Genomic DNA, 14,865 nt, shown 5'->3' with positions numbered 1-14,865 from the left:
TCAAAGTTACATAGCAAATCAATGACAGGTCACTGGATATGAATGACAAAATCCTCAAATATTTAACCAAAATATGATTTAAAAAATACATGTTAAAAATATACTGAAAGTACATGTGAACATTTCATGTATTTTCTGGTTAAAGAAAGCTATATCCAATCCTAATTTTAATTCTGTATTTTAAGTTGGCATTTCAGAAAAAAGTTCAGTAGAACTTTTGTTCAACAAATTTAATCCAACGGATATGAAAGCTAAAAACTTCATGCAAAAATTCAAATTTAAAACAACTGAAGTATGAAAAGAAAAACTTGAAGATGCACTAAAATCTTAGGGACTCAGATTCAATCTCTATAAGCCTATCATAAACTGAGTACCTCTCTGTGAAGAATAAAGGAATAAGTATGGCTTAGAGACCAGGTCATTACTTAAAAGTTCCTTTAGGTGTTAAGTAAATTTGAACAGTGGCTTTTAAAGCAAAAGAGATCCATTAAAAATAGCTGATATTTTCCAAAAGAGGAAAAGTTAAGATAACATGGAAAAGAATTATATTTATGTATAATGCAACAACTGTGACTTCATGTTATATAAAATAATAAAAGTAATTCTCAGATGGGGAAAATTAAAATTTCTCTTTGCTATCTCTACATTGCAAGTAGCTTTCGTTCAGAAAACAGAAAGCTAAACTAGGGTCTCAATCAGATAATTCCAAATGACTTCAAAGTCACAGAAATTCTCCATGAAGTCATTTTGAAATAAAACACCTATTACTCCTCCAAACTAATGATTTACTTTAATTTCATTATTTGCTCTATGTTCATTAAACAAATTAATGTGCAGTCCTTTCCCATTATTCTGAGACCTCATTATAAATAGAGGTGATACTTGGTGTTCAAGTTAATGCTCTGGCAAGTTCTAACATTCTCAAAAAGTTTCAAATAGTAGTCTTCACAATGGACTGAGAGTGCTTTCTAAGAATCAGCTCAGAGAAATAGGGAGAAGTCCATCAGCAATAAGCTGGGTACTTGGTAATGAATTTTTGTATTATAGCAATTCATGGAACAAAGGAAAATACAAAGTGGCCCTCAGATGCTTCTCTGTTTCTTCAGTGATGATGGTGGAGGACATGGAAAGGGGGCAGAGAATGTTAAGACATCATGTAACTTTTAAACTATCTAAAAACTCTGTTATTCTAAATGTGAGCTACCTGTCCAGTGACCAACCTGTGAACTAGATGGACGCTGAGGTCCCTTCCAACTCTAAAATTCTGAGATTCTGTGTGGACATACTGCTGGAGGAGCTGAATCATATCAATCTTGGTATTCTTTCTATAAAAGAAACCAGAAGAAAGAAGGCAGTTGCAGCTAAATGAAAGGATGGTGACAGGTAGTCCTTAGAGAGGCAAAGAAAGAAGTTGGTAACGAGTTAAGTTTTATTTTAATTTATTGCACTGGATATCTGGTCAGCTTGTATTGCAGTAATGAGTTGGAAAAAGAACACAATGAAAATAACTGCAATTTATTCTATATCAATACTCATCAGTATGACAATACTTAGGATGAAGATTTTTTTTAAATTCTCTGAAAAACTTGGTATGACCTTCCAAGTTAAATTGACATATGTTCTGATAGTTGGTAACTTCAATGCAAGGCTGGGAAAATATAAGGATACTAAAAAATATGAGAGTATGTAATAGGGAAAAATACAATCTAAGTACTCATGGACTTAACAGAACTATTTGTTATTTAACATAATAAAATGAAATAATATTTTTTAAAAAATAAAACTGATAGAAAAAATTCTTGTACCTGATGGGGGAAGTTATCCTTGAAACAGCTCAATGTACAATGAATTAATGACTTATTAAGGTAAAGATCAGAATCAGTAAAAAAAAAGAGTAATAAGAGATAATGTTCAAATGACTCAATTCAAACTTGAACTATTAAAACGAGCAGTTAGTGATTAAAAATAGGAAATCAATACCCAAAGTGACACTGACACATAATTTTGTTCAAATCTGTCAAAACAATAAAAGATCCAGAAAATCAGGTGGATTGCTGCATTTATTAAACACCTGCTATGTACGTACCAAGGATTGTTTGTACCAATTATCAGAGAAACACACAAAAAAGCAAATCCAAGGTTCCCTGCCCTCCAAGAGCTCACAGTGATGAGTAGATGAAAGCTAACCTTCCATGTGGCTCCAGGTGTGACCTCCTGCAAGTGGGATGGAGGGGAATAGGAGGACAAAGATGAGGAGGGACAACATTTCAGGCTCTGAAAAAGCATAGAACAGAGAAAAGGAAAGTCTTGTTCATGAGCGACAAAGAGAACAGGGTCACTGAACTATAAAGAGGAAGGATGGTAAATGAGGTTGGGAAGACAGCAAGGCAAAGGGTGTAAAGGAACATTTAAGATTGTAGGAATCCAGGTCTTTTGGTGAAGTGGGGAGGGGGGAAGAGGTAGGAGTAGAGAAAAGTGCTGGGTCAGGATGGAGCAGATATGAAAGGGTCTGGCAATAATCACCATGGTGAGTGGGGAAGCAAAGTGATAAAGGTGTAAAACTGGATGAACTTAAGGCCTATCTGGAATTATGTAATTACTATTTGAGTGATAGCAACCCATGAGACAAACTATTAAATTATAGTTACCTCTATTTGGAAAGAGTACTTATTTCACAGGTCCTTTGAATACAGAACTTTATTCTCAATGAAACCATAGTGCCCTGGAATAGTTCATATTCTATCTTATAAAGTGAATTTTTGTTAATATTATTAAGTTACTTTGATGCTATCTCATTGCTTTGGATTTCTCTCCAAAGGCCACCATCATGAATTCTTGTCCTTGTCCTCTGGTAACTCCTTTAGGAGGTTAGCAGAGGCCTTTCAATATTATTTCCTTTTTGTGTATTGATCATGGTAAGGACCAAGATACCTTCCAACTCTAATAGTTTAGTTTTTTCATATTTATCTCATGTTCGTAAATCAAGCTGCATAAAACCTTTCTAATAATAATTAAAACCAGAAATTCGTAAATTAAAGACTTTAGAAAACATCTTATCTAATATCTTTGGATAATTAGGAAATGAATTCAAAGAAGTAGGAAACTTAATTGAAGCAAAATATGGTTCATAGGTGAGCAAAAACTAGTGTTGACCTAATGACAGAGGAAAAATAAAGGAGAATTTCTGAAGACTATTTTCTGACTAAATTGTTGTTCAGAAATAATTGGAATGATTTTAAATACATCTTGAATGTCAACATTTGAGTTATTCTGCAACAAATGATAAAATATTTTGGAAGTTCTTCAAAAACCTCTCCTGGGGACTGTTTTTTCATCCCAAGAAAGAATCAAATAGTAATAATTTAAAACTATCCCAATATCGGAGATATAACAGGAATTAAGAAGGAACAATAAATAGTAAAGAGCTACTAAAGGCCTTTAGACAGTAATGCTTATACAAAATCATCAGGAAGTGAGTTAAAAAGGGACGAAATTTGCACAGTAAACACTATATAAATTAGTAAACACTTAAGTCTTTACTCTTACAATCTAATAGAAATAGATAGAGATGGACAAGATCACACAGACACAGACACATGAACGAAATGGAAAATCATCTTAAGTGTTAAAGATTTTATTCAGTGAAAAGGTTGGTTGGAAAGGAGGGTAGCATGTGACATGGTCAGAAACATTTTAGAAAAATCACGCTGGCAGTTGGGTGGATGGTTTGGAATAGGGCAAGAATGGAAGCAGGAGAAGTGAATTAAGAAGCTATTCCAATAGAATAGGATGAGAGATGATGATGGCCTGATCCGGGGAGATGGCTGTGTGAGTTGGAAAAAATGAGATACGACAAAGAAGAGAATCTGTGGACAATCATATAATAAAATTTAGCACCAGACTGGATATATGAAATGCTTTGCACGAATTATTTCAATGAATCATGAGAGCTAATGGTTAAAGCATAGTACTAAATGAATATTTTTAAAGAACTTAAACTGTTAATTAGAAATTGTCAATTATAAATGTTCAAATAATAATATATGACTTCACAAGACCACAAATTTGGAGATGAAGTAACAGGGCTGAGCAGCTAGCTATAGGCTAGGTCCTCATTATACTTTCAGGGATTTTGGAGGCTTCTAGTCCAAATCTTTTACCTCAAACTGATGCCTGAAAGCCAAATGACTTGCCTAAGGTCACACAGGTAGTAACAGAGTAGAGATTAATTCGTAATTCAACCTCAGGTCATTCTCTTCTCTTTCCTTTAAAAAAAAATCCTCCTCTCTTCCAAACTTCTTTAAGTGTTCTACCATACAGATTTGGAACCTTACTGTCAAATCTGGCTCCTGCCTCAAGTCTTTCCTTCCTCTAATCCATTCTCCCATCAATTGGCAAAGTGATTTTTCTCAAGGCGGATGTTGGCTCCCTCTCTCTGCTTCATAAGTTCCAATGGCTCCCTATTCCCCCAAGGCTGGGGTGCTTGTTCTTCCAACCAGACCCTCTCTCTCTGGATTCCAAGTCTTCCTGTCTCTGCCTTTTGGTGTTCCTCAAGACATCTAAATCTTCCCTTCTGCCTTTTGAAATTTACTTCCATGTGCTCTCCCTATTTTGAACACCCCCATTAGAATATAAACTTATTAGAATATCAATTTTTTGGAGGATTGGGATCATCTTTTTGCCTTCTTTTGTACTGCCAGCATTGGCATATGCCTGGCACACAGCAAGAACTAAATGCAGGCTGAGACTGATTCTAAATCCAACGATCTTTCTACACAGAAACAATAACAATGGTGTTATGGTGATGGACTGGCATTCTAAAAATTAGTTCCATTAGGCGAGCCCTTATCATGTCTCCCTAGCCCACTGCATCAACTTTTCCATTCATCTCCCTTTCTAAAGTTTCTCCTCACTCCACCCAAATGTGGTCAGTTATCCTTTTTCCAGTACAGGTCTGCTGAATGACCCCACTCAATGACCTCCAAGAACTGACCCACATCTGCAGAATCATCCAAAGACTCTTCCACCTAGCCCTGACAAGTCGTCTTAACTCGCTCTGCTTCATTCCCCCAAATTCCCTTCTACATGCAATCTAGTCTAACCGTAGAGTCCCACATCCTACAATTCATCTCTGCATCATCACCCCCCACCCCGAGTTGGCATACACTCATCTTCTAGACTCAGATCAAGTACTGCCTTCCTCATGAGACCCTTCATAGTCCTCAGTTATTCCATCTCTTTGTTGTGTGTATTCTGCATAAATCTATATGCACACCATTTCTGCCAATCTAATTTAAGTTCTTTGAATCTGCAATACTTGGGTATTCACTTAAGCACAAAATAGATTCCACTGCTTATGTCTTCTACTATACAAACCTCAATCTTCTTTGCCTTTCTGTTATTCAAGTTAATTTCATCGTGACCACCCTCAGTCCCCTTGGTTTAAGTGGCATACAGGAATCTGCTTTTCCCTCTCCTCTCTTGAGTATCCTCTTCTTCCTATCCAAACTTGAAATGCTCATGCCAAGTCTTCTTTCTATCTAATGCCCTCCTCAATTCCTCTCACTCATAAACGAATCATTCTTACCTTCTCTCAAAGATGATTAGAGGAGTGATTGAAGATACTTGAATCTATTTATTTTATTATTTTCTAGGTGTAACCTGTTTTCCTTCCCCAAATCTGCAGCAAACCCTTTGAGTAAATCTATTTTTAAAAGAAATATTTATTTTTCCTATCATATGTAAAGATATTTTTCAAGATTGATTTTTGTAAAATTTTTTCCCCTTCTATCCTCCCACCCTAGGAGATCAGGTAATCTGATAGTGTTATACATGTACAGTCATGCCATACATATTTTCATATTAGTTACATAAAGTTATCTTAAATTTTTTCTGCATTTTACATGTAAGTAGAGGTCCTAAAATCACTACTTACTGATTAAACAAAATATTCTTGGATTACAATTCCCTGGCTAGTGAATTTTTTCCACTATATTCTATCATACATTTTCTAGTTGATTGACATTAATGAAAAGGATTTTTATTACCCCAAAGCAAGGACTATTCAACATTTGATATGTCCTGACTCCAAACTTCCAAATCCTTTCACTTCAATATAGCAATCTGCATTGCTATTCATTTTATACTGTTCTATTTTCTTAGCCAATTTTTCATAATCTTTCTATCCTTCTCCTTCACCTGTGATCACTGACTTCAGAACCCTGATAACCTCAAACGTACCCTCTGACACCTTCAATCTTTTCCCCTTTCTCTCTTAAGAAACAGATGTTTTTCCCCAAGTTTGAAAAACTAGTAATGGAAACTTTCATGGTCATGTCTACACACAAAGTGTACTTACTAGAATTGTAGACCAGAAAGATGTAAATGAATATCTTGATATATATATAAATCTCTCATATTTGTTTCTTCAACACGACCTAAAACAATGCCTTAATAATAATAATGAAAAAACTTATGAGGTACTCTAGTGTTTGTTAAGCATGTTGGGAATATCTCATTTGACTTTCACAATTTACTATCTCTAACATATAGTAAAAGAAATGGAAAACTCAGGGAGGTCAATTGGTTTCCTAATTTGAACCCAAGTTTCTCCTTTCAGGATAACAGATTTTTTACTATATATCATTCTTTGCATTTGTGTTCAATAAATGCTTAATCATAATTTTAGAGCTAAAAATAGTTTGAGAAATTATTTAATGTAAACTAATTATGTTACTGATGAGAAAACTGATGTATAGGTAAGATCTGGCCTGTTTAAGGACCATAGAACATGGCAATGACCAGGGGCCAGATCTCAACTTCCTGGCTAGCAGTCTTTTATTATAACACAGGATATACTAAAAAAAGCAAAAAACATTGATATTATATAATAAAGGGATAAATAAATTTATTCTATGCTCCTTGCACTACTGTTCTCACCCTTCTTCCCCATAATTCTATTATTTTGTTTATAAGAATCATTCAGACTTAAAAATAACACAAAATCACAGGAGGACAACCTAGGAGACATGTTTGTATACAGGACTCTACAACTTGTTGGTCTCTTGCTTCCTCTCTTCCCTTCCATATGGACAGTGGTATAGCTAGCCATAAAAGAGAATCCCAGGATAAGGCATAAAGAAGCATAACAAAGAATTGATAATCCAGAGTGAGTGTTTGGTTTGGAAAAGGGAAGTACTGATTACAGTCACAAATTTCAAAATCTTTATATGTCACTAAGGAAATTTACAAATTACAGAGCATATTTTATTTGCTATAGAAAATTAAATGTAAAAAAAGAACTTTTAACTCATATCTAAATTATATAGAGAATGGAGTCAAATTTATTAAAAAAAAAAGTCATTCCCCAATTGATAAATTGGTCAAAGGATATGGAAAGGCAATTCTCAGACAAAGAAATCAAAGCTATCTACAGTCATATGAAAAATTGCTCTAAATCAGTAAATACCATCTCATACCTCTCAGACCAGTCAATATGACTAGAAAGGATAATGATCAATGTTGGAGAGGTGTGAAAACTAGGACACTAGTTTTGGTGGAGTTGTGAACTGATTATTCAACCTTTCTGGAGAGCAATTTGGAATTATGTCCAAAGGGCAATAAAACTGTACATCCCCTTTGCTCCAGCAATATCACTGCTGGATCTATATCCTGAAGAGATCATGGAAAAAGGGCAAAAATCCCACATGCAGGGGTGGTTAAGTGGCGCAGTGGATAGAGCACTGGCCCTGGGGTCAGGAGTACCTGAGCTCAAATCCGGCTTCAGACACTCAATAATTACCTAGCTATGTGGCCTTGGGCAAGCTACTTAAACCCATTGCCTTGCAAAAAACCCTAAAAAATAATCCCACATGCACAAAGATATTTATAGCAGCTCTTTTTGTAGTCATAAAAATTGGAAATTGAGGGATGTCCATCAATTGGGGAATAGTTGAACAAATTGTATTATATGAATGCAATGTATTATTGTACTATAAAAAATGCTGAGGGATAGAATTTAAAAAAAAGCCTGGAAAGACTTGCCATGAATTGATGCTGAGTGAGATGAGCAGAATCAGAACATTATATACCTTAACAACAACATGGGGTGGTGATGATCAACCATTCATTTAAGCAACAACAATCAAAGACAATTTTAAAAGACTTGTGATGGAAAACTATTATATGTAACCAGAGAAGGAACTGTGGAGTTTAAATGAAGATCACAATTTATTATCTTCAATTTTAAAAAATCGTTTTAAGTATTACATGATTTTGTTATCTCTTATGTTTTCTTTCTTCCTTTTGGATCTGATTCTTCTCTCACAACACATTTAATATCAGTTCATGTTTAGTATGGTTGCAAATGTAGAGTCTATATCAGATTGCTTTCTGTCAGGGGGAAGGAGAAAAACTGTAAAACTCAAAATCTTGCCAACAAAAAAATGATTGGTAATAACTACCATTGTATGAAGTTGGAAAAAACAAATAAAATATTAAAAAACCTTAATTAGAAACTATGTTAACACAGCATCCAATAATGATGTTTTGTAAACTTTATTTTGGTTGTAACCAATCATTTTAAAACCACAGGACCTTTCAAAGACTGTCAGCAAGCCAAAGAAGCTGGTCATTCTGTTAGTGGCATTTATATGATCAAACCTGAAAACAGCAATGGGCCGATGCAGCTATGGTGTGAGAACAGTCTGGATCCTGGGGGCTGGACTGTTATTCAAAAAAGGACAGATGGGTCAGTCAACTTCTTCAGAAACTGGGAAAATTATAAGGTAAATAAGAGCACACCGAATTTGGGGTAGTTGGAAGGCCCACTTTTTAAAATAATGACTATTCTGTGTTATATTCAAGGCATGTTTTAAAAATAATGTCCTACATTTTATTTTATATAACACTGACATCAAATTCATAAATCTGCTAATTGCTTCAATCTTTAATAAAGTAAAATAATCATTGAGAAAAAACTAGAATAACCAAGAAAGAGCTCTTTGTCTCACCTCTAAAGAAATGTAACACATGCCATCTCATTTACAAGTTCATCATAACCTTTGTATCTTCACTAGAAACAAAATGACATATATGAATTCTAGAAAGGTTAAATATTAGATTTTATTACCTAAAGCTTTGACATATTGTTCCATCATATTCATTTTTTGTATAGTGCATACAATACAGTCTTTCATACTTTAAGGAAAATACTATCAAGAATCCTACCAATATTTCAGGTATCAGATGAAGAAAAAGTCGTCCTCTAAATCCGAGAACAAAATGATTGAATGTATTTAGCTGATTTTTCCATTAATATAAAATGAAATGTTTAGTAATTCCAATTTTATATTGAATCTGTACAGAAATAAGTAGAAACTTTGAGTCGTTAAAAAAAATATGGAAATACATGAAAATAAGGGGTTTTGTGTATTATCACAAACAATAAGGAACTGTAATAAATAGGAGGAAAGTAGTCTACAGATGGAACTCTTTTGAAAGTACATAATTTAAAATATTAAGATAACATCTGCCAAGTCCTGCATATAGCGTAGCTGTATTTTCCACAAGGATGCAGCAATGCAAGTCAATGCTTTGCTTATACTAGAATATAATTTGGTTTACTTTGCAATTATGATAATAGAAAAAAAGAATGTTATTTAATCTCTTTTATATTAATAAATTCTCTAATGCTAAAACCAAAAAATATTATTAAATAGACAAACTTAAAACACCTAATTGTGCCATGCTAAATATCCTGATTAAAGTTAAATGATTAAAAAGCCTTATAAGCAATTCCAATTAAGGAAACTCAAGTGTAACAAACTGATTAAGCAAAAAAACAAAAATTCATTCTAGGCACAAGATAACAATGTATCAAGCTAAAGAAATGTCATCAAATTAATGAAGAAGGGTGTATTTACCAATTAATATTCTTAGTTATTCTGAATATACTTTATAATTTTTTTAAACCATAGTCAATAATTGCTACGTTGGTATATATTAAAGGCAACTGTGTCAAGCCCTTCCTTGTCCAGAATTTCCATCCTTACTGTGCTTTCTTTCCTTTCCTCCCCAACCTCTAACATAATTAAATTGGTGATAGTGTATCCATGTGCATGTATTCAAGGAAACTTGAGGTTCTGAAAAATGTACATATATTTACAGTTCTATAGGTACATACATACACATCTATCTATCTACTCACACATATACAAATTTGTGCATTATTTACTAACAGAAAGGATTTGGAAACATTGATGGAGAATACTGGCTGGGCCTGGAAAATATCTATCTTCTCACAAATCAAGATAATTATAGGCTGTTAATTGAATTAGAAGACTGGAGTGATAAGAAAGTCTATGCAGAATACAGTAGCTTTCGCCTGGAGCCTGAAAATGAATTCTATAGATTACGTCTGGGAACTTATCAGGGGAATGCAGGGGATTCCATGATGTGGCACAATGGGAAACAGTTCACTACGCTTGACAGGGACAAAGATATGTATACAGGTAAGTTGTTTTATTCCATAATGCACAGATAAAACAATACCTGATGTAGACTCTGAGAGTGTTATAGTTCTCTTTTAAACATCCCCCTGGACTCTTGCTGGGAAAGCACTGGCTTGGGGGAGAAAATTCAGCAGAAGGCTGGGTCAGCAGACCTCTCAAGAATGGGAGCCTAGTGAACAGGACGCTCACCTCTGTGCTGGTCAGTTCTATGGCAGGGGTTTTTGAGAATGACAAGGTTCCAGGGGCTACTTCAGACAAGCAGGACAGTCCCACTTCACAATAATGAATACATGTAGATTTTATGTACAACTACTTGTTCTTGAGGCCCAGGTGACTTCAATTATCCAGAGGCTGATCTATTAAAGCAGGTCTGCTGTACATGTACATGGAGTGATATAATATTCAAAAACACTCTATTATTCTACAAAAGTAAGAGCTTCAAAATGAATGAATTCTCAAAATCCAACTAGATTCTCTTGCTATTTCTCTATCCTTATTTCATCCTGGAGAATTCCTTCTTTGAAGGGAACAGCAGGCTCTTTGCTTTATTTTCTTTAATATTCTAGAAATGGCATTTCCCACAGATAAAAGCACTGCTATGTGTGCTTTGTTGACTAGAAGAAATCATCTATTTAAAAGCTGAGGTGACATAGTAGTAATAGGCAAGAATGAACTAAAGTCGTAGCTAAAGGTGTGCATATCTCTTTACAAAACTTCAAAAAAGAAATTGCTCTTTAAAACAACAAGGGGTATTAATAAAGGAAAAAAGGCTCAACAATTCTTACTTAAATAAATGGAATTAGAAATATATATCAAAGACTGGGGTTAGATAGTTCTAAGACAAGAGATCACTATGGACAGAATGTCATTTCTTTAGGAAAACTTTCATTCTAATATCTTCCTTTATTTTTCCTCAAAGGAAACTGTGCCCACTTTCACAAAGGAGGCTGGTGGTACAATGCTTGTGCCCATTCTAACTTAAATGGAGTGTGGTACAGAGGTGGTCATTACAGAAGCAAGCATCAAGATGGGATATTTTGGGCTGAGTATCGAGGAGGCTCATACTCTCTGAGAGCAGTTCAAATGATGATCAGACCAATTGAATGAAGAGGAAATTTCCCCTTTAATGAACACAAAATTCTAATGCTCCCAAAATTTTAAATATGTGTACATTTTTATTTTGCACAATTTATACCTGTAAATGCAGGACTACAATCATTTTATAACTATTTTTACTGTGATACTAAAAAAAATACAGCTTCTTTTGAATTAACAGGGCTTAAACACATGTGTGTATGTACTGCAAACTGTTATTTCTCAAGCCTATGTTACTTAAGAGTTCAAAATACAAAGATTGTTTTCTAAAATGTAAATATTTGCCACATCTTAAAACAGATTTGTTTTGTTTTAAAGCAAAACTGAATACATGTTCAGATATTTAACAGCTTATTTAAAATCTTCATAAGATTACTTTAAATTCCAGTGGGAAAAATGTCTAATTTTTTAATGAAATGATGAGTTTGAGTTGAGTCCTAAAATATAGACAAGAAATTGGAGAGAAAACTCTAGTTTTGCCAGTAGAAATATTTTCTACCAAATAAAGTGTAAAATTTACTTCAAACTGCAGTTGTGCCTTTTTACATGACATGTCCTAGCTACACAAATTCTGAATACTTTTCTTTCTCTACAGCACAAGTAGATGACTAATTCTGAACCATGATATTTTTATTGGTAGTACATTTTAGGAAAGGCAATTACAAGCTGAAAAGCGCAACCCCAAAAGGTGAGTGAGATGGTAAGGTATTTGTAAATGATTCCAGGTCAAAGAGCTTGGGAATATAGCCTCATAAACCCGAGCAAAACCAAACCACCAGATTTAGGGATGGGGATATGACAGCCCTTCTACAACTTAGTAAAGAAAGATGGCTTTATTCAAGTCCCGAAGAATACAGAACTTTGAAAAATGGGTAGGTAGAAAATGCAAGAAGATAAGCAGATAGAATCACCAAATTTCATACTGTTAAAGTGAAGTTATTGGACACTGGACCTAGCTCTCTACATCTTTCATTAAGTGATCATCCAGCCTTGGTCTAAAGACTTCTGATGGAGAGCCCTGGACATCTTGAAGCAGTCGATGATACCTTTGAACAGCTCTGTCAGTTTTCCTTATCATCAAGTTTAAATTTGTGTCTATAATTTTCATCCATATTTCTTCATTTTATCTTCTGAACACACAGAAAAAGAGCCAATTACTTTGCCTCATGACAGTTTTATAAGTACTTGAAGCTAGCCCTTATCATGCTCATCCTGAGTTTTCACAAGACTAAACAGTCCTAGTTCCTTCAATTGCTCTTCCTATGGAATAATATCAAACTAGTCACCATCCTGACTCTCTTCTGAATGGTTTTTTTGGTTAAAATTTATTCCAAAAATATAGTATCATAACAGAAGCAAAAACAGGGACTGAACCTGTACAGGAAATTCCTGAATTAGGAAACTTACTTTATCAATGCAGATCAGTACCTTCTCTGCAATTTACAGAGTGACTTGGGAGATCAAATGTTTTGCCAGGGGTAACACAACCAACATATGTTAAGGGTAGAACCTGAACCAGGTCTTTCTGAGCTCTCTAGTCACTGCACCATGCTGCTTCTTAGACTCAGCCCAGTGCTCCCAGAGATGTGCTCAGATCAGGGCAGCGACTGACCCTACCTCCTCATCCCTCAAGTTATACCTTTCTTAGTGGAGGTCAAACTCAAATTAGCTTTGGCAGAGAGACAGCAGCTGACTCATAGGGAACTTGTAGGCCAATAAAACTTTCCCATCTTTTCAAAGGCATACATGTTGCTTTAGAGGCATCAGAAGAGCTAAGTTCAAACCTGACTTCAGACAGTTACTAGCTTTGTAACCCTGAACAAGCTTCCTTCCTGTTGACTACACCTCAGTTTCCTCAACAGTAAAGTAATGATGAAAATAACAGCACCAATGAAATAATTTGTGAAAAGTACTTAGCACTGAGGTTGGAACAGAGTAGGGATTTTCTAATGCTTATTCCCTTTCTCTCCCCCTTTTCTTGCTATACTCTAAACTATCTCTACAATTCTCCAATCTACCTGTGTTTAGTCATCTTGTCAAAATAAAAGGCAATCAAGTTCCTTTGGCATGATTCATTCCTGATGCTGTGCTGACTGTGATTTTCCATTTGTAAAATTCCACTTCTGTAATAATACATTTTTGAATGTTTCTTGTAATCAAAGTCAAAATGATTGACCATATTTTGTAGATTCCATTCCCTTCCTATATGGAAAAGTCAGATGCTTTGTCCCTCTTTTTCCATTCTCTATTGTTCTTCACTATCAGCAGAACAGCTCAGCAATAACACCCTCAGTATCTGAAGACACAACACAGTTCGTCTGGGCCAGGTGACCTGAATTCATAAGGTAGCTAGGTAGTCTCTTATTATTTCCTGACTTATTTGGGATATTACCTCCATTTGTTCACAGACTTTCTGACCTTTCCAGTTCAAAAGTTATTTTCCATGGCATAGAACACAAGCCAAATAAGAACTGAGCTGCTCTGATTTTCTCTAATTGTTTACTGTCCTAATTTTGGTTGGACCTACACTTTCCCAAAATAGCATTATTTTTTTTAAAAATTTTCTTTAGTTTTTTTTGCAAGGCAATGGGGCTAAGTGGCTTGCCCAAGGTCATACAGCTAGGTAATTATTAAGTGTCTGAGGCCGGATTTGAACTCAGGTACTCCTGACTCCAGGGCTGGTGCTCTATCCACTGCACCACCTAGCATTATTTTTAGTTGTTTTTTTTTTTTTTTTGCAAAGCAAATGGGGTTAAGTGGCTTGCCCAAGGCCACACAGCTAGGTAATTATTAAGTGTCTAAGGTCAGATTTGAACTCAGGTACTCCTGACTCCAGGGTCAGTGCTCTATCCAATGTGCCACCTAGCCACCCCCAGCATTATTTTTAAAAAACAATTTTTGACTTTTGCTGTCACAGTCCAGGATTCTCTGTATTCACCCAAGTTCCATGACATCCATAAACCACAATTTGTTTAGCCACTCCTTAATTAATGGGAATTAGTTATCTATAGTTCTAGAACTATTAGCAACAAAAGCTAAGGAAATAAGAACAATTACTATCCTATTAAAACTATTACTGATTTAGTATGACAGCATTCAAATTACCATGGGAATGCTTTAATAGCAAACTGATTGAGAGGAAGAAAAGCACTAGAACTATGAGGGAAAATAATGAAAAAAAATGTAGGAATGAAGGAAGAATAGTATTTCTAGATCTCAAAGCATTCAATAATTAAAAATATTTGTACAAGTTATAAAA

General features: G+C 34.8%; 2 protein-coding genes across 9 annotated transcripts in view; one reads left to right on the top strand and one right to left on the bottom strand.

Annotated features, from left to right (window-relative positions):
* Nucleotides 1-12,132, top strand: part of ANGPTL1 (angiopoietin like 1) — a 28,536-nt gene extending 16,404 nt beyond the window's left edge. The window contains exons 3-5 of the mRNA XM_074222130.1: nt 8,593-8,786; nt 10,241-10,511; nt 11,431-12,132. Of these exons, the coding sequence (XP_074078231.1) occupies nt 8,593-8,786; nt 10,241-10,511; nt 11,431-11,618 (653 nt within the window). The 3' untranslated portion in view covers nt 11,619-12,132. The remainder of the gene's footprint in view (nt 1-8,592; nt 8,787-10,240; nt 10,512-11,430) is intronic.
* The window catches only part of RALGPS2 (Ral GEF with PH domain and SH3 binding motif 2), a 227,747-nt gene that overhangs the window by 62,357 nt on the left and 150,525 nt on the right, over nt 1-14,865 (bottom strand). The gene's annotated exons all lie outside the window — the stretch shown is intronic.

Source organism: Macrotis lagotis, chromosome 2 (assembly GCF_037893015.1).
Source record: "Macrotis lagotis isolate mMagLag1 chromosome 2, bilby.v1.9.chrom.fasta, whole genome shotgun sequence".
NCBI lineage: Eukaryota > Metazoa > Chordata > Mammalia > Peramelemorphia > Peramelidae > Macrotis > Macrotis lagotis.
Note: the sequence above shows the minus strand (reverse complement) of the source record. Positions and strands in the feature narration are given on the sequence as shown.